The 20,282-nt window shown below is 40.4% G+C and overlaps 2 protein-coding genes across 7 annotated transcripts in view; one reads left to right on the top strand and one right to left on the bottom strand.

The window, feature by feature from the left end:
- The window catches only part of LOC102091118 (NEDD4 binding protein 2 like 2), a 66,115-nt gene extending 60,336 nt beyond the window's left edge, over positions 1–5,779 (top strand). Inside the window, exons 13-14 of one of the 2 annotated variants that reach the window (XM_065051472.1) lie at positions 972–1,048; positions 3,210–5,779. In XM_065051472.1, the coding sequence (XP_064907544.1) occupies positions 972–1,048; positions 3,210–3,438 (306 nt within the window). In that variant the 3' untranslated portion in view covers positions 3,439–5,779. Of the gene's footprint in view, positions 1–971; positions 1,049–3,209 lie in introns of those variants that run through there. The other variant, XM_065051483.1, reaches the window with a different exon arrangement.
- BRCA2 (BRCA2 DNA repair associated) overlaps positions 5,687–20,282 on the bottom strand; it is a 37,669-nt gene continuing 23,073 nt past the window's right edge. For all 5 annotated transcript variants that reach the window (XM_065051377.1, XM_065051352.1, XM_065051366.1 and 2 more), the window contains 11 exons: positions 19,142–19,312; positions 18,478–18,829; positions 17,660–17,815; positions 15,590–15,734; positions 11,349–11,470; positions 10,115–10,316; positions 9,723–9,889; positions 9,493–9,628; positions 8,600–8,856; positions 7,759–7,911; positions 5,687–6,428 (listed from right to left, as the gene is read on the bottom strand). In XM_065051377.1, the coding sequence (XP_064907449.1) occupies positions 5,886–6,428; positions 7,759–7,911; positions 8,600–8,856; positions 9,493–9,628; positions 9,723–9,889; positions 10,115–10,316; positions 11,349–11,470; positions 15,590–15,734; positions 17,660–17,815; positions 18,478–18,829; positions 19,142–19,312 (2,404 nt within the window). In that variant the 3' untranslated portion in view covers positions 5,687–5,885. The remainder of the gene's footprint in view (positions 6,429–7,758; positions 7,912–8,599; positions 8,857–9,492; positions 9,629–9,722; positions 9,890–10,114; positions 10,317–11,348; positions 11,471–15,589; positions 15,735–17,659; positions 17,816–18,477; positions 18,830–19,141; positions 19,313–20,282) is intronic.

The following is a 20,282-nucleotide window of genomic DNA, read 5'->3' as shown; positions in this document are numbered from 1 at the left end:
TGAGGATGTCATCCCCTTCCCCAGCAGTGACATTCATTGAAGAGTTCCCAGTCTATTAGTTGACAAATATATCAGGATATAACTTACAATTTTAGTTTATGACTTGTGAAAAATATACCATAAAGAGTCTTCGAAGACACATTGGTATCTCCTGCCAGAAGATGAATCGTGGTGCTGGAAAGCCTGGACATGTCACTCTAGCTGCAGCTGTGAATGTTTGTGGGTGCTCAGGAAGTGAGCGAGGGAGCACAGCCCAGGGGTCAAGATGTAAAAAAGGTCAACAGATTTCCCTGCCTCCTTTCCCCCAAATCAAAACAAAAGCAATCAATTACTGTCGTAAATATATACATGTGATGTCTATTTCTGTGCGTATATGTGTGTGTGTATGTGTACATATATTCACATACACAAATATGTTGCTTTATCTTGAAAAAAACTGAGGTCTGAAGGCTCAGTGGCTGGAAGTATCATGGCTGATCCTTGTTGAGCTCACGCTTCAGAAGCTCCACCAACCTGTGGCTCTTGAACCCTCTGTGACTTCCTCAGGTGCCAGGATGGCTTGGCCATGGGGGACAGGGGCTGGGGGCAACGCTGAGGCAGGTTTTGCTGGGAGGCTCAAATGCTTTGATGTAGAAGGAAATGAACCAACTGGGCCTCAGACCAGCCCATTGGTGGGATTCATGGTTATGTTCCTTTTTCTGGCTCCTGGTACACAGGATACGTCTCTTAGCCCAGGGGTGTCCAACTCCTTTTCACCAGCAGCCACATCAGTCTCGCGGTTGCCTTCAAAGGGCCAAATGTAATTTTAGGACTGTATAAATGTAACTACTCCTACAGAAATGTAGGAGGCTGATGTGGCCCCATTGAAAATGAGATTGACACCCCTGTCTTAGCCAGATAAAATCTCAGGCGGTCTGGCAGATTCCTGAGCTCGGCAGTCACACGTCTAAAACTTCTGTGTTCTTCTTCAGGCACGTGAAAATAGATATGAAGTTGTATTCCAAGAACCAGATACACCCTGGAAGTTCAATGTTCGAGAACTGACAAGGTACATCTTCTTCTCTTTGATACAGCAGAGACGGTGTCTCATTTTATTGATGTGTTTTGAGGAAGGTCAGCCCTCTTCCTCTTCATATACCCTAAAAAGTAACCTAGTACATGACAACAGAAGGAGTGTTGTGGAAAATTTCTATTTCTCAGTACCTGGTCTGCAGTGAATTCAGCCCTGAAAGAGCCTGACTTGTGCTGCAGTGAGTCCGGCAGTAGAAAAAGCAACCCCCTGGAGCATGTCTTTATGCTGAAAGCTTCTCGGGGCAAGAATATTGGTTTTTATTCTGTATTTTGAGCAGCATTCTCTATGTCTGGGCACAAAAAAGCACATCTAAGCACTGCAGACAATATTCAGACTTATGTTCTTAGAAAATGTAACCGTAACAAAGATTGTCTTGCTGTAGTGTGGTGGGATGCTGCAGTAAGTGTGGTCAATATATAGGGTTCTAGAGGATCTTTAGAAAGATTTTACCACACACAGAAAAAAAAGGATAAAATGATCATATCAACTCCACATGACATGATAGGATATAGAGGCAGCCCAATATGGCTCTAAGTATCTTAGTTTGACTAGTGGCTGCAGGGTTGATGGTTATATCACAAAAACATCCATGCGGGCTACTTTCTAGCCCTTAACCAACTGGCTATAAACTGTGTTACATTGGCGAGTGCACCCCCATCGACTAGATCCAGAAGCTGACAGGCATTAACTTACTTGTTATCACAAGTAAACAGGTCATGGGTGCTTCATTCTGACTATTTGGTACCAGCTTGGATCTCTAGTCCAAAGTCGGTGCTGCTCCTTTTTGTGCATGACAGTGACAAATGGCAGCGGCTGTGACCCAGGGTGCTGGTGGCTCCGCGGTGAGGCAGGACATGGCAGATGGCGGCTGCTGGCTTGGGGCTGACACCAAGAGCCTCAGCAGTCGTGCGTGTCAGCTCCCCCTTCCGCAGCTCCAGCTGGGAGCCGTCTGTAGGGCACCACTGCAGAGGCAGACTTTACCGGTAATCATTCATTATAGGCCAAGGTACAAAAAAAACAATAATAGAATCATTTTGGTTGGAAGAGACCCTTAAGATCATAGAGTCCAACCATACTCTAACTCTGGCACTAAACCATGTCCCTAAGAAAGACATCTATACATCTTTTAAACACCTCCAGGGATGGTGACTCCACCACTTCCATGGGCAGCCTGTTCCAAGGCCTGACAACCCTTTCCATGAAGAAATGTTTCCTAATATCCAATCTGAACCTTCCCTGGTGCAACCTGGAGCCATTTCCTCTTGTCCTGTCACTTACTACTTGGGAGAAGAGACCTACACCCTCCTTTCAGGTAGCTGTAGACAGCGATAAGGTCTCTCCTCAGCCTCCTTTTCTCCAGGCTGAACAGCCCCAGTTCCCTCAGCTGCTCCAACATTGAGGGATGCACGATTTCACAACACAAGGCTTTGAAATTATGAATGCAGGACAAACTTAAATTCTAGATCAGAAATTGTGCCTTATAGAGCTGAATAGCAAAACCAAAGATATTCAGAGTTTGCAAACTCACAGACACACAGAAATCCCTTGTGGTCTTTGGAAAAATAATTCCCACTAATGTGTAGAGAGGCTGTGGCTGTTTCTGGCCTACAGGCATGTCTGAGCATCCTGATCCCCTGCCCTTACCAATCTGCACTGAAGCCGGAGCCACACCAGGTATGAATTTCCTACACTTGCGCTCAGAGCAACAACAGGTTTTTGACCTCTGTACTTGTCGATTATGAGTCAGTGCCTGGGCTATCTCCAGCCCTTGTGTGCATTTTTCCAGATGCACAAAAGCTCACCCTGAGGCTAACAACCCCTTAGCACCAAAACCCAGCAATACGTAAAATAATACACAGGTCTTCTACATCACTCTTGCATTTCAAAGCACTTGTCTAACTTCTTATGGCCTGGCTGCCCACAAAAATATTTGCGTTACATTTTTTAAGCAATCACAAAAATATTTTTAAGAAGTAGGTGGAAGTGAAGAACAATCTGGACAAAAAAGGTCTAGAAGTAGATCAGTGGGGACATGAACTGTTATCCTGACCATATGAGGAACTGTATCAAGCTTCAGATAACCTCTAATATAGGGATAGCTAAATAGTTGTATTTTCTGTTAATGTTGACTTTACAGAAGAAATACTCATCATGTCCCTCGAGAAACAATACAACGGATGAAAGAACAATACGAGCACAATGTTACCTTCCACAGTGTTCTTCACTCTGAAAAACCAAGCAGGGATGAGAGAAGCTCCAATGGACCAAATCCATCCTACAGCACGGGTGCCCATTCCAACCACCATCCAGCCTTCTCGACCAGAAGAGCTCACGTGACACGTACAAACCACATGCCATTTCAGTGAGGAGGTCGATTCCCTGGCGTGTTTTAATTATCAGGGTATAAAAGTCTCTAGTTTTACATGTGTTTTATTCTAAACTGTTTTTTATTCTTGTATTTTTTCTACTACTTTTGTAAGTTACTTTTATTTCTTACAAATTTTAAATGTCACTGGAATGATCTCACAGCTCTACATGACTGATTTAATGGCGCTCTCCCCAGTACAAACTGTGCTCCCTCTCATCTCTCTTCCTCCATGAAAGTCCATTCAAGCTTAGGGTGGCATTTACTGGCTGTGCCACATGCTTTTTGATTGTTTATTTTCTGCATCACGTTCTGTCAGTAATAGATGACAATACATATTCTTAAATTCTTTCTTTCCTACTGGCCATGTGGCTAATACCTTTTTCATGCTGCTGTCATTTCTTGCCATTGTAATGCTTTATCTCTGGCTGTACAGACCTGTGTATTGTCCCACTCCCTCTTGCCTAAAGCATTACTGCGTCTTTAAGAGAGGCAGCGCGAATGGTGGAAAAGGTGACAGATTGTAGCATGACTGGATGCTGCTCCCCATCTACACCTCTGCTGCCTGGATTCACACTGCTCTTACTTCAGCTTTGTCTCAGCCAAACAGCTTCTCCAGCCTGTAGGTGAAACAGTTTCACACACCAAACCTTTAATTTTGCCAAGACATAGGAATTCCACTGATCTTGAGACAAGTGCATATACAGAGGCTCCTATAAGAAAACATTAGTGTTAGGCTCGTCAATGTCTAAGTAGGAACAGGGCTACAGGAGCAGCTCTGAATAGCTGAAGCATCGGGCCACCAAATACCCAAACTAACTCAGAAGCACAAAACAATGACCTAAAAAAGTGGGGAAAAAAATGTTATTGTAAGACGAGAAATCAACTCCTTCCACCACTAAGTGTTGAGAAGCCATTGACTGATGGATGAGTGAGAAAATAAGCCGTCCTGCAGTAGTTTTATCTATATTGTAAAATTCTGCTCATTATGTCCTCATCAGGAAGCCTTGTGAAACATTTTTAAAACTCAGCATTTGTGATGGCAATTTTTTTTTAAATAGGTGCAGATTATCTGTTAGGGGTTACCAAACAGGGCACTGGTGTGCTATTTTGCAGTAGGAAGTGAAGACAGCTCACATTGGACATTGAGAAATATGGATACGGCTGTGATTCATCCAGCACTTCAGCAGACAGACAAGTATTAAAGGTATAAAGAAATACGCTGTTGCTGTGCAAAAGCCAAGCTGTCTGCAGGACACGGGTGATGTATGAGATGAATTGCATTTGTACTCCAGCTGCATTTAAAGAAATAGTATCATCACTGTGAATAACTGTGAGCTAGGGGGCCTGGGAGCCCGGCTCTGCAGTGCTGCAGAGAGGTTTACAGGGTTGTGTCAGCCCCTGAGTTCTCCAGCCCTGCTACAACGTCCAGTCCCCAGTTCAGCACCAGAGCCCAGTGCCAGGCAGAGGACCCCTGAGAAGATGTTGCGTGGGAGCTGGTGGGCTCTGTTCTGAAACATCTTCCCTCCTTTGGCCCGTGCATGGTGGGAAGCTGCAGGGCAAGCGTCGGTCTGGCAACAGGCTACCTAAAACATGGAGCCAGTCCGGTGGGACTGTTTCCCTCTCCAGTGGAGAAACTCCAATGCTGAGAAGCTTCACCTGTTGAAATTAGTGAGAACAAAGTAATGAATTCAAGTACTGACTCACTCTCAGCAGAAAGATCCAGTGCGAAAACAAAGATCTGATTATCTTTCATGACACTGTGGCCTCAAGTGCTTCTCTAAAGAAGTAGGAGCTCAGAAACATTAACCAAGAATCTACCATTAATACCTTTGTATGGCATTTTGCTATGAAACAAATAATCACAGCTCTCCTCTAAACCTCTTTTAGCACTATATGGAAAACTTGAGGGGAAAAGTACAATAACTGTGGCAGAATTACAGAGAAATAGTTCAGATTAAAGTGTTATGTTTGGTAACAAACTTGGAGAATTGTTTATTTTGCCCTGTGCCACTTCTGACCGCCAAACAACTATTCTAATACTGCAGAGGGTAACAAAGCTGATTGCTTCAGGCTGAGACAAAGATCCTGCTGTAATTTAAGAATCCATCAGAATCAAAGCAATGGCTAACAAAGCGTCATCAAACCTTCAGCTACACTGATGCTATTGTACAATACAGGGTTGTGTGAGAAATGTATGATTACTCCAAATTATTTTGCAAATGAAATGTCATGAAAGGACCTGACTATTTGTTTTTGTAATATAGCTTTATTAAGTGCAATCACAATTTAATGTACAAAGTGTAAAAATAATTTTAATTTGAAATATATACAATACTGTACATGTGCATTCAGTAGCATTTTTGGGGGTTTTGCCTTCATAGCATTCTACAGACTGGCAGTGAGTCCTCAGGTTCCTTTGTGTCCTTCTGAAGAGCCTTAGCTACTTCAGGAACTGATTTTTGATGAGTTATTGGCTTCCCCAGTAGACCTGGAACTATTTTTGGGTGAAAGATCATCAGAAAAATTAGTAGCTATTGTATCGCTGTTTTCATTTACATAATGGATCTTCTTTTCTTCTGGTAAATTATTCATGAGTGCTTGTGTATTAATCATTGCAAGCTCTTCATCAGCAACCAGGTCATTCTCAGGAAGATGGACAGTTTGTCTCAATTTTCTACAGTGAGTGGCACAACCAATGTTCCGATTTGTTTCTTTTGATGACTTGCTGCGCTGTAAACCCAAACTTCGTGGAGGCTGAAATGCTCTTTTTACAGATGGAGAAATTATTGAACACAGTGGTGTAAGGGGTGGAGGGGCAGGTATGCAACTGAGCAAGTCCATAGCTTTTCTCTTTTTGCTGTTTTTGGGATGCTCTTCATTAATTGTAGAAGATGAAGGTGTTTTTGCTGACCCCGGTGTGACAAGTTTCATATTTGGTGTGCTAGTTGACAAAGGGCTTGGATGCTTTATTTCAATTTTAGAAGAGACCTAGTTAAAAAGAGATAAGTTTTATGTTGAATAGAATGTCCTATTTCATCAGCTTCCTCAATTACTTCCATAATATGGGGAAAAAAAAAACTGATACAAAACCACTACGCCATCATTCATGTCCAACTTAACTTTAGTCTGGTATCTTCTGACGGTGACTAATATTATCCTTTCCATTACTGATGCTTGATAAATCACTGTTTACATGTACATTAAGACAGCACATTTGCATCCTGTTTCTGAGATCTAAGCTAAACGTAAGGGAACTTTTCTGTGCCAGAAGGTAGGAATCAAAGCACTCATAAAAAGGAGTTAAGTCTTCTACTGCATTGAGTATATCCTCACTAGGTTGTTAAAACAGGGAAACAAGGAAAAAATTAAAAAAAAAACAACACTAAGAAAAAAGGGGTAGAATATAGGCCAAAAAACTTTAAGATAATAATACACACAAGATAGATGTTGCACAGCAAATCACTTAAACACACACTTGAGAATACCTTTACTGTCTCATTTGTTTTAACTTGGTTAATATATTAAATAATTTGATATACACTAAACCTTTAGAATTAAATATTAGCGCGCTCTGAAATGGAAAAGGATGCCTTATAAGTCTAAATTTAGTCCCCAGGAACTGGTATCCCATCAGGGTGTTTCCACCTCCCTCACAACTAGTGGCAGGAAACATTTTTGTTCTGACTGCACTCAGTACTCCACATCAGGAGCAAATTGCCACCAGCTGCCTTCAGGGGAAACTTGAGTGCTGTTTAACTCAGTTTTTGTCAAGACTTATAAAATGTAAACATTTACTAGGGGATAATATTTCCTCTTTTAAATCCTGAAAACAGTGAACAATATCTAGGAAAAGACGACCAAGAGGTAAATTTTCTAAACAAAGGTAGGAACTGCAGAATGCCACAAAAGAAAAAATTACAGATCAAGATTTTTCCTTCCAGTGATATCCATTTCAATGAAATCCATGTCAGATAATCTTCACAGTGGGACCAAGGAAGCAATAAATCATCTATAGGGAAAGGATGATTCATTTTACTTATATAAAATTCAGACTATTTGAATTATGCTATGAGAACACAGCCCACAAGGGGAGATTTTCACGTACTGCTCGGAGGAGGAACAGTCTCACAGGTCCTCCTGGGGAACAACCCTAAACTCACACATGGAGGAAGCTGCTCAGGCTGCACTGCCCTGAAGAGAACATACAGAGCGGGCTGAGAAGTGAGACCGTTCACCACAGCTGTCAATATAAAACCTGCTGATAGCATTACTGTATGTACTGTCAGTATAAACACAATATTAATTACCAGAAGCTTACCGAGGTTTTATCCTCTGCATAAAGACCTGAGCTGCAGGAAGGAGAGGGGCATTCCCAGCCACATCTTTTAGTTAAAGTGGGTGTAAGCAAGAGATTTCTTCGTAGCAAATTCATCAATTTACTTTCTGCATCAGAGCAAAACGAGGCCACATTCTATAAAGGAGAACAGTTTACAGTGCAGAATATTTGTTTTTCAAATTGTGTAAGTACTATATGCTCAGAAACAAACTATTTAGGACTTTGTTTTCTTATCATAATCCCACTAGAATTTTATTTTGTATCAAACCAACAGCTTAGAAGACTGCTGCACTTTTCTTGGTGGGAAATACCATACCTTCCTTTTATTGTTAGCAAGAAAACAATCCTTTTGTATTTAAAGTTGTGTTTCTCTAACACGTGAGAATGCATGACCAAAACATGATATTTAGCACAGCTAGAAAATTGAAATAATAAATGAAATGAACAATCTAATACTGAATATGTTCGGCTAGACAAGATGGTAAATTTCAACTTTTAAAAGGCTAGAGCCAAACTGTCCATGACAGATTCCTTATTGACAGATACAATATTTTTTGGGAGCCAGAGAAGATTCTGTGGCACATCCTAAATATAGTGTTGGTTGAGCTCAACTTAAAAAAAAAGCCATTCAATAGGTGATATGTAGAGTCCTCCAGAAAAAGTGCATTCACGCCCTACTCCATCTCTCAGAAAATCCCCTCAAATTCAATATGATGTGCATTACTTGTTTTAGAGATTCAATAGTACTAACAGACTTTCTGATGAAGAATGTAACACAGCAGTAACTAGAATGAATCATTAAACTAAAAATCTCCCTATTTACCTCTATCATACTTTTCAGTTCATTAACCTTCTCTTGAAGATACTTTTCCTTTGGACAGGCTGAGAATACAGAAAGATCTCCAGCCAAGAGCACAGGAATCGCTGATCTGAATTCAGATTGCCACTGAAGGTTGCTTGCAGAAATGAATGAACAGCGGACAACTATATCTTCAATAGCAAAGTGTCTGAGATCTGTCCAGATCTTTACTGCCACTAAATTATAGCTTTCATCAGATAAGTACACCATAGTAGCAAAACCTAAAAGTAAGAAAAAAAGGTCCAAATTAAACCTTAAATCTTTAAATGAGGGTTGCTTACAGCAATTTGTATCTGTAAAAAAAAGCCACACATCTTGAAAGAGCATTGATAAATATAACCTGGCAGCCTATCCACATGGTGACAGGTGTTTCATGCTTCATTCATTCTCTACGCTGTCTCCCTACTGACTGCAGAAGACAACTCCACGTATGTGTTCCAGTGCTTCAAAAACAATACTCCTATGGTGCTTCTCCTTTTTATTCAGATGATTATCCCCCATCCCTACCCATGAGCTCCAGTGCCTGTGTTCCACTCATTCCATGACACTGTACACGCACAGTGGTTCTTCTGCAGATTCTGAACACAGATGTGAGAACTTACATCCACTGTTTATGGAAAAAAAATAAAAGCTGCTCTTGATCCTAGATCCTCCCTTAATAAATTCCTCCTGAGCTAATAAGCAAGGACAGTTTTTCTTTACAAAAACAGAATTATCTGCCAGCATATCAAGGCTATATGAGCAGGTTTTCATGGGCCTGAAATGCAGGTACACCACCAAGATAATTTTGACTTTTGAAATTAAAAAAAAATCTGTGCTTCTTCAGTGGAAGAACATGAATGTGGTCCACAACGTACCTGTTCTGCTAACAGAAACTACAACGCCAACTAGATCAACTTCAGCACATGGTGGCTGAAAAGAAGGATCCAACAAATGGCTGAATTTTAGAGCCTGTCTTGGAAAGAAAATCTGTGCCAGCATCTCCTGTGATACCTGAAGAAACACAAAATTTGTAGATATTTACAACACACTTACGTAGACTGTGATACATTTTAATGATACATCTTAATGCACTTAAAGCACTTACTGACAGTTGTAGATACTGAGTTTTCTTTGTTGCTGTTAACTGTATGTTAGTTGAGTCTGATCTTCCCTTGGCCTGTGATGCTGACAGCTGGTAGATTCTGTACCGACCGCCCTCCTTTAACAAGGAACAAACATCCAGCAGTGGACGCCAGATACTCAGTATCACTCCTAACAATGTCAGATCAAGATATATTAGCTGTGTAATACTAATGTGAAGGCTTTTAAACAAAATAAATCCACAACACTCCCACCCAAAAACCCTAAACCAAAACCAAATAAAACCAAGTTTTCATGCAAGCTAGAAAACTCTTGGGAAACTCTACAAATCTACCTGCTATGTTGGCCAGTTAACATGTTTAGATAAAAGTTAGTTATAATTTTCCAAATACTGACCTTTATGTTTTTCTTGCTTTCTGTAGTCTACCACACATAGTTTCCATACAGTAGACACATCTCTTTTGGAACAACTGTTTTCTTCCTGTTCTGCTGACTCTAAAGCCTTCTTGAATTCTTCCCGTATCCGAGTTTGCTTTTTATCATTCATCAACTGCCTGTGAGCATTCAAAGCTTTTAATTGGTCTTCACTGAGATATCCCTGTAGCCAAGGGAAAATGTATTCAGTATCTTTTTTATTAATAAAAAGATCCTGTCAAGATTCCCAGGTAGCCTCCCTCTTAAGTGCTTGTTACAAGCAATTCATTGTTCAACTGATACAGTACTAGGACTTGAATGAGGTTTGTTAACACAACAGGAGCCACCAGTCTTGACTGGTACTCAGCTGGTGCTCCACTGTCTAATTATTACATTACATACTGTTTTTATGTGATAATTAGTGAGAAGCTTGCTTAAGAGTGCATAACTAAGGTGAATATTTAATACAACAGGGATGCTTGCCATATTAGAAAAAAATTCTATAAGAAGAAGAGTTGCACCTCTCAGAAGGCTGCCACCTCTGAGCTGACACAGGGATTTCCACTAAAATACATTGGGAGCATTACCTTTCTGACCAAGCCGTCAAGATCCAGATGCCTTTACATGCAGCACCACAGATATACATAACATTTGAGCAAATAAAGCCACCAATGATACGGCTTTATGGCAGTCAAGGACTCTGACTAGCAGATGGTGAGGCATGTATTTAATTTTAACAAGTGCCAGGGACTAATCGCCTGCATCTTTATCAATAAAGGCATAGACACACAGAAGTTGTGACTGAACTGGAACAGGGAATGAAGAGAACAACAACAATATAATCATGCAAACACTTCAGTGAACAGCATGCAAGAATAAGTGTGTGAAACTCAAGAGTTACAAGATGCATTTAGTTTTCATGTACGCAAGATAAAGCAAAGTAATAAAATTACAAATAACATTAGCTTTTAATTGTGCTATACCCTGGATTTTTTCTATCAAGAGAAAATAGGATTTTGTTTTGCAATCCAAAATATTATTAATCTATTTTAACAAGCATTCATTAAAATATTTTCAAAATTATTTATCTTAGTTTATTTAGCAACAAGAATGCTGTAGAAAAATCCCGAAGTTAGGGTTGATTTTAGCAGGAGGTACTAAATTGTAAGTTATCCCACGAGCATTTCAAAATTGGCCTAGTAGGATCTACAGTTACCTCCATATACCCAGGATCAGATGCATTCTGAATTGCTTCATAAAGATCCGCACCATCTTGCAAATTATGGATTTGCTGTCGTGTGACTATGCGTGATCTCGGTGTTGTTCTTTGAGTTCTCTCTGTTGAAATAAAGTCATTATGTTCAGTACAACAAATACACTTTCAAAGTAAAAAACGTATATATATAAAAGAAATAATTATTTAAGAAGCCTGGTAGTACATAGGCCTTGCCAGAATAAAAATACAAAACACTACTACATACGAAATAATATATGTGTGTATATGTATATGTATATATCTATCTATATATCTCTTAGGAAAATACAAGCAGAAAAAAAAAATCTAATTCATTGAAATACAACATAGATTAGAATATAATACAAACTTTGGGGAAGCCAGTATCAGTTGTGGGAGACTTGATGGGCTGCCATGAAACTTCATTGATAGTTGACCGTATTTTCTGTATGTCAGTCACTACTTCTTCCTCTCATACAGCCGAAAAGTTGCAAAGATACCAAGATCTGGGACAACAGGTGACTACAGGCCTTTATGTGAAGCCTCCTTAGGACACCAGCTAAAAGCCAAGTTAACTTCATTACATGAAACTATTACCCTCCTTTTCGATAAGTCAATGTGCTGCTACTAGTTTGATTAATTCCTTCAGCATAGACAAGTATTCCTCCAGTATAGACAAGTTTACCAGTCAAACATGAAACAACACAATGAGGTCACTGATATGTGGAAGTTCTTATCAGTGAAGTTAAGAATTATAAAACAATCTCTGATTTCAACTAAGAATTTTGTGGTGAGTGTTTGCCTTTTTTTAGGGCATGGTTTTATTTGCTTTTTCCTTGTTATCGTGAGGGACTCCAGGTTCTGATAAATCAGTTAGAGAACAACTCAGTGTTACATATCACCATGAGAAAGATTTATGGAAAGGGATAGGCTATCTGGGTTGTAGATGTGACCCTGTGAAATCTGAACTGCACTGGCTACCATTAGTGATGGAATCCTATCTGTTCTTGGAAAAACAAAAAACAAACAAAACACCCAAACAAAGCAGAAAACCAAAACCAACAAAAACTCCCAAAAAACAGACCAGATTATCAAGGCAGCTGGAATCCATAATCAGTGTGGCAAGAATCCACATACCCTTCCTCATTCCAGTTTAGCTGAGTCAAGACTAAGGGGAAGCAAACACATTTCTTGGGCAACAGGGAGCTTCATGAGGCTGTAGCAATAAGCAGCCAGTTGTGACACTTAGAGCAGACCTCAAACTCTCACTAGAAATCACTGGCAGAGCTGTGCGGTGTTCTACTCTTACAGAACCAAAATATGGTTGAAGTTGGAAGGGACCTCTGGAGATCATCTTAGCCAACCCTCCTGCTCAAGCAGGGTCATCTACAGCTGGCTGCCCAAGACCATGTCCAGCAAGTTTTTTAATATCTCCAAGGATAGAGATTTCACAGTCTCTCTAAGCAACACTGTCAGTCACCCTCAGAGGGGACAAAAAGAGTTTCCTGATGCCCAGAAGGAACCTCCTCAATTTCAGTCTGCATCCATTGCCTCTGGTCCTGTCAGTGGGCAACGCCTACCTCCATCTTCTTTGCACCCTCCCTCCAGGTATTTATGTACCTTAATGAGATCCCTCTGAGCCTTCTCCTCTCCAAGCTGAACACTCCCAGCTCCCTCAGCATTTCTTCCCATGTCAGATGTTCCAAATCCTTACTAATTTTCATGGCACTTTGTTGGCCCCATGTCCTTCTTGTACTAGGAAGCCTGGAACCTGACACAATATACCACATGTGGCCTTACCAATGCTAAACAGAAGGGAAAGATCACCTCCTTAGACCTTCTGCCAACTCTCCTCAACTTGTCCACCGGGACCCCCAGGGCCTTTTCTGCAAAGCTGCTCTCCAACTGGGTGGCCCCAAGCATATACTGGTGCTTGGGCCTGCCTCCTCCCCAGGTGCAAGATTTACACTTCCCTTTGATGAACATCACAAGGTTCTTGTCTGCCCATTTCTCCAGCTCCTTGAGATCCCTCCAGGTGGCAGCACAATCCTCTAGTGTATCAGTCACTCATCCTAATTTTGTATCATCAGCAAACCTGATGAAATTACACTCTGCCCAATCATCCAGATCATTAATGAAGATGTTAAAGCAGGACTGGACCTAGTGTTGACCCCTGGAGTACACTGCTAGTTACTGGCCTCTGAACAGACTTTGTGCTACTGATCACCACCCTCTGGGCCCAATTGTTCAGCCAGTTTTGAATCCATCCATCTGTTCATCTAGCCCATGCTTCACCAGCTTCTCTGTGAGGATCTTAAGGGCGACAGTGTCAAAAGCCTTACTGAAGTCAAGGTATACAATAATGCACTGCTCTCGCCTCATCTATCCATGCTAGTAATTTCATCACAGAAGCTTGTCAGGTTATTCAAACATGACTTCCCCTTGATGAATCCCTGCTGACTACTCCAAATCTCCTCCTTGTCCTTCATGTGCCTGGAAATGGTCTCCAGGATTAGTTGTTCCATCATCTTCTCAGGGATCAAGGTAGGGCTGACTGGCCTGTAGTTAGTCCTCTGGGTCCTCCTTTCTGAAGACAGGAGACACATTTGCTTTCATCCAGTCTTCAAGCACCTCTATGAATCACCATGATAATTCAAAGAGCAGCTTCACAAAAACATTAGCCAGCTCCTTCAGCACCTGTGGGTTCATCCCATCACTGACTATGGACTTGCCTATGTCCAGCTTGTGTAAATATTCTCCAGCTTGATTCTCTTCCCCCAAGTGTACGTGTTCCTTGCTTCAGACTTTTCCCTGGTCTCCATGGCCTGGGGCTGCTGAAGGCTGGGACTGGTAGTTCTCCACATCCTGTGTCACCAGGGTCCCTGTCCCATTTAGCAGCTCCAGTAACCTCAGTATCTCCACAATTTTTGTGAGGAAAGGTGCTGTCAGAGACTGAAAAGGATAATGGCTCAAACATTGTTGCAAAAACAGTTCATCCAGCCACAGGAGGTGAGACATCCTTAGTAGCAGGAGATGGGACATTTGAGATAAGGTGAAGTGCGATTTACATATCAAAGACAAGCTAACAGAAACACCACAGACAAAGGCTGCCTGACACAGGAAGTGGGGGGCATGTTGAAGAGCACATAGCTCTGTCTTCTGATAGGCCCAGCATGACACTAAGGGAAAAGCTGAGACCCTTCAAGGTGACCCAAGACCCTTCTGGACTTTTCTATATTTCACAATCAGCCCCCAGTAATGCCAGCACAAAAGGCCAACGATTAAGCAAGCAGGCAATCCAGAGGACTACAGAGGCTTGCACCTTGTGCAAGCAGTCCTGGTGCCCGCCCACCCACCATCCTGAGGACCACTCCACCCACAGTCTCACCACATGAACTGAACAAGACACCAGAGGATGCCATACATCACTGAATCTGACACTACAAACCCCATCATACATAAAGTGGAGCCACAAGGATGGTGATATCTTTCTCTCCCTCTCCTTTCTTTCCTATACTTCTATTCTTTTGCTTTCCTTTTTATATATAACACAGTAATGTAAGATTTACAGCCCCACATGCGCTGCAAATTTTTTATGTTTACCAATTGAACCTGGAATAACATAATTCCTTCTGCTACCAAATCATTTGCCAACTGGGCCAAGCTGCAAAAATAAAAGCCTTTTGTTTATAGACCTTAAGTACTGTATGTACTGTTTTCCAACCAAGGGGACCCATGAACCTGAGTCACTTCTCTCCCCTACCTCATATCTCTGGGCAGGACATGACAGATGCTCAGACTTTGTGTTCGGGTCTACTGAGATACAAACTAAGCAGCACCCAACTCTGGGTGAAATATTACAGTGTCAGGCCCTTGAAGAGATTGGAATTAACAATTCTACAATTTTGTAGCACTTCCCTGAGCAACATCTCAACAATAATTTTTTATTAGCCTGGCTAGCAACACATTCAAGAAGAGTTTCCTAGACAGCTGCAAAGCCAAGAAAGTAAGTATATAACTGTTTTGTACTGAAAGGTACATTGGAAGTAAAAAACCTAAAACAACACCAAAAAAACCACCACCACACCAACAAAAAGTAAACAACCCAACATCCTATCTCAGCTTCTCTACCACCAGAGAAATTTTTGCCACTTTCTCTAGATTCTTCTGTAAACAAAGAAGTTTTTGTGTTATTACATGTTCTGAAACAATGAAAGCTTTACCTTCATGCTTTTCATATTCTGCTTGGATTTTTGCAAACAGAGCTTCCAGTTTCTTTTGCTGATCCTCTGCATGCTTGGCAGCTTCCCTTTCTTCAGCTCGGTTGTTACGAAACACATATGAACCAGCTGATGTCTTCTCCATCCACTGAAGTGAAAAGATTCAAACAAAACCTAGACTTTTTACACTTTTAACCTCATCTAGTTTCCTTCTAATACTCACTGATAATCAAAATGCTCTAAAAAATGAACAGGCAGTAGATCATAACTTCTTTTATGATAACAGATAAAATGCAAAACCCCACAGCATAGGTTGGTAAATCTTTGCTTTAAAGATACACAGACAGAATGGAGCAGTAGCCAAAACTGCATGATTTAACAGCTGAAGAAACCATAGCTTATAGTAATAGGTATTGATGACGTAATTTAGAGCATAGCTGGAACCTACTGCTTGGTACATTAAATTATAAACCAAACTCAGAGCTTGAAAATACACCAGAACTGCATTCTACCCAATTTGTCTTTCCACATCAACTGTACTGTCTGTTTTAACATGCTAGATTAGATGCTGTAGAAGAACTATGGTGGTGGTCTGCAGATGCTTTCACACTTTTTCTGCCCGAAATGGTTCCATAGGACTACAGCCTTGTCCACAAGCCTGCCAGAACTGGCTTGCCTGATGTGAAGAGACAGGTGAGCCAAACAAAGAGGTCAGGCTGCTGAAAGTGGTCTCTTCCCTTCCCCTTTGCTGTGCCATCCCATCCTCTCCCTCACACTGGCTCTAGCACACATCTGACCTCACCAGACCACATCATTTTTTTAATTCAATAAACAGCAGTTTGTTGTGTGCTGTTAGTTGTTTATTATTTTAATTATGATTATTATGAGTTAGTTAGTTACTCCTGGTTTAGTGAATTAAATCAGGTAAGCAACAGGATCAGGAGAGTTCTAGGTTTAGCAAAGAGAAGCAACAAGACAGTACAGTGAGAGCAGGCTGAGAAGGGTTGAAGGACTAATCCTTCCAAGGCAGTGAATTGCTGAAATACACTGACTATATGCCATGTATTTCCTGCACTATTCACAGCTTGACACCTTTAATAAGGGTTACTGTGATTCCTACACTCCTTGACTCTTCAAGTGAAAGGAGACAGCCCAAGTCTTCCTATCATTTTGGAATGTTTGAGTGAGAGTGTTTTAAGAAAAACATACACATCAGCACATCAGTCTCTTGATATAGTGAGGTACAAAGCACCAGTTTCCTCCCCAGCCTGCAAGCCATTTACTGTGATGTGGTTACAGATTACAATCCCCTTTCTGGGACCTAAAGAAATGTTAGCTCTAACAGTTGTACAACTCTTTAGAAAGCAAGCAATGAAAAAAAAAAATCCCAAGATGTACATGCCAAGTAACTGAAAGTTGTGTCCTGGTTAAACTGTTAGTATTAAGAGGATTGATTACCAACAAAAATATTGTTTCTTTTGTACTGTTAAAAGAACTAGTATTTCCAGTGAAGCCTAACTCTAAAATGTCTGGATATCAAGTGGTATCTTCATTCTATTCTACACAATAATCACATTGTATTTTCAGTAATATTTTAAAATAATAGATCTTACACAACATAGCCAGCCACATGTAAGAAAAAGTAATCTTACTAGTGGTTATAAATATTTAACTTCTTTGCAGGGATATGCATGCTAACAACAGAAAAAAAATGGGTTTCACTTCTACTTGGAGTAGAAACTGTCAACTTTTTTCTCCTTTAAAAACAAGTGCTGTGCTTTTTACATTACAGAACTGAAATTCAATTATTTCTGGCTTTGTGAAGCTGCAAGCAAAGCCAACTAGTAGATACTGGGCATAAACTCATGTACTTCTTACAGCAGGATACTCTAGTCCTGAAATATCGAATATATTCACACTGCAAGAACTGTTCCTGTTCATTTTACACATAATGGTACCTTTTCTTAAATTTCGTAGCTCTATTATGTCTGATTTGAGGAATGATATAGCAATTAACTAATACAATTTTGATCTCATAGTACCTGTTAGATTAATAAAATATTTATACCATACCTGAAGAGGATAAGTTCTTTGAATAACCACATCAATACACCCCACTGCACCACCCTCGCTGTAAAGCGATGACAAAGGCAAAGGAAAAGGTCTGGGATCCCGATGAAATCCTAATTTTGCGTGCCACCGTGCACACCGGGTGCTGTTCGCTGAAATCTGAATAAGTTAAATGTTGAATGATAAAATGTCACAGGTAAGTCAAAAGAGATATCCAACTTCTTATATCTAGAGGAAAGACTATTTTCACGCTGACCTCACTAAGAATGCCTCATTTCTGCACCTGAACATTTCAAGATCTATTTTCACATTGAAGAATGTATTTTAAACAGGAACTAAAAATTTGATCAGTTAAAATTCTCTAGGAAAGAGCATCTATGAGACAAACCACTGCTTTATACCAGAGGAGCAACATTTTTATGCTGAAACTCCACCCAGCACTTTAACCATCCTCAAACAAGTCAAGACCCTCCCAACCCAAGCCCACCCTCTCATGACCTGTTTTTTTCTTCCTTCAACTTCCATATTGTCTGCGATGGATAAATACTTCTTGTAACTTACTGCTTAACAAAATTAAGGATCTGCAACTGTCAAAACATGCAACAAAGCTTCGCAGAATTTTATGTTATGAACTTCTCTGCCAACCCTATTGAACAGCGTCAGCTACCTTGCGTCATGTCTTACAAATCTGGTTATTAAACTGCATCTGTTTATAGAGCTATGACAATTTTTTTTCTGTTTAAAAAACATGGCCTAACTAAATAGCATCTATCATGTGTATTGGTCACATCCAATCAAGCTGAACTGATATTTTGTTTTACCTTTAACATAAGGGAATCTGGGGCTTCCAGTGGCGTACATCCATTTTGAGAGCCAACAAGTTCTGCTCCGTGCACTATGATCTTCTGACCAACAGTCAGCCTTCTTCTATGTAAGAAAGCTTTGAGAGGTGGATCCAGAAGAGCTCTAATCCCATACCAGCCATCAGTAACTTCAATTATTGCTGCTGCTTTTTTACTTTCCAGGTTTTTATTGCTACTGCTAGGAGATACAACGGTGTTCAGCGATATGATTTTAGAAATACACAGTACAAGCGTTTTACCTGCCGCATCATCTCTTTCTGTTATTTTTTTGATTGCTGATCGCTTACTTTTATCAACTTCCAAATCATACCTACAAAAAAGAATTCATAAAGCTTTGTTAAATCAAACAAAATCCATCACATTGTTTTTCCTTAAAGTCAACCGTAGCAAACGATTGCCTAAACAATCTACATGATTAAGTACAACTGTAGCAAAGCAAATGTTATCTAAATTGTGTAAATAACATGCACTACATCTTTAATACTGATACACATGAGTTTAACAATATAGGTATTCTGATAAACAGCAAATGAAAGGTAGAGGTGCTTATTTTGTAATATTAGGAACCAGAAGGCACACAGCATCACAAATTATAAATCAAAATACCTTGCTATACACGTACCTGTATTTCAACTGCAAGAGCACAGTTTCTGGTGTCAAACATCTGTTAGCAAATTCATGTGGAAAAGACACTTCCATGGCTGCCAATTTCCATACAATCCACCTATAGTGATTGTAAACCCAGGTCTCTGTTATTAGCTTGGGATCCACACCAGGAGTGTCACAGAGGGCTCTGCAAATAGAGTGTTAATAAATTAACCTGAAAGCCACTGTAAGTTTTTACTTGCCTATTTTTCCCTAGCACTGTAATCAGTGTAGGTGCATAGGCAACATTAATAAAGGAACATTTATTATGGTGAAAACAGGAATGTTACATTCTATAACCTGATCTGGTTATTGTCTGAATACGGATACTTTGTGCTTACACACTTTGGCAACATGCACGTGCATATGCATACACACAGGTACATACATGTGTGTGCATATGCACGTATGCATGTGCATACATGTGTGCATTCTTGAAATGGAGACTTTTTGACCACAGCAGTAGTTCCTGGGACATGCTCTGCCAGCTTCACGCAGTTATGCACAGAGCATGGGGACAGACATGTGCTCAGTGCCCTTTCAGCCCTGGAATTTCCCCTACCTGCTTGATAAGTTCATTACAATACATTCCCTTCTACTTCACAGTTTCTAGAGGTGTGGCTCAGGTGTTTTGGTTATTAAGCATGCATGTGGACAACACGTTTCAAAGAACTTTCAGTTGCTACTGAAGAACTTTCTTCTCTCCATGAAGTGACCACTGAAATGGACTTTCATTCTTTGTTGAGTCCAAGCTGTACCACCATGACCTGCATGAGCTGGGTTGGAAACATCTATTTTTCCAGCTCTCAGAGTCACTAGGAAGGCCTTTCATTAAAGGAGGAAGAGAAAGAATTAGACCAGAGATTCAAATTGCTAAGCCATTAGACTGACTAGAACACAAGTTAAGTGCTATCCCAAAGTCAATTTCCATCTTGTCAGAAAATCTCAAGACGACTTTAAGGAACTGCATTGCAGTAGGGTGAGGAAAAGAAACAGTTTAAAAGCCAAAAGGGCATATACAGGAAGATAAGGAGCAGGCATGACCATAAAATTGATTATTACTACATCAGAAGACAGCAATCTCAAACTTTAGGAGTCTAATCTTTTGTGCTAATCTT

This window comes from Columba livia, chromosome 1 (genome assembly GCF_036013475.1).
Source record: "Columba livia isolate bColLiv1 breed racing homer chromosome 1, bColLiv1.pat.W.v2, whole genome shotgun sequence".
Taxonomy (NCBI): Eukaryota; Metazoa; Chordata; class Aves; order Columbiformes; family Columbidae; genus Columba; species Columba livia.
Note: the sequence above shows the minus strand (reverse complement) of the source record. Positions and strands in the feature narration are given on the sequence as shown.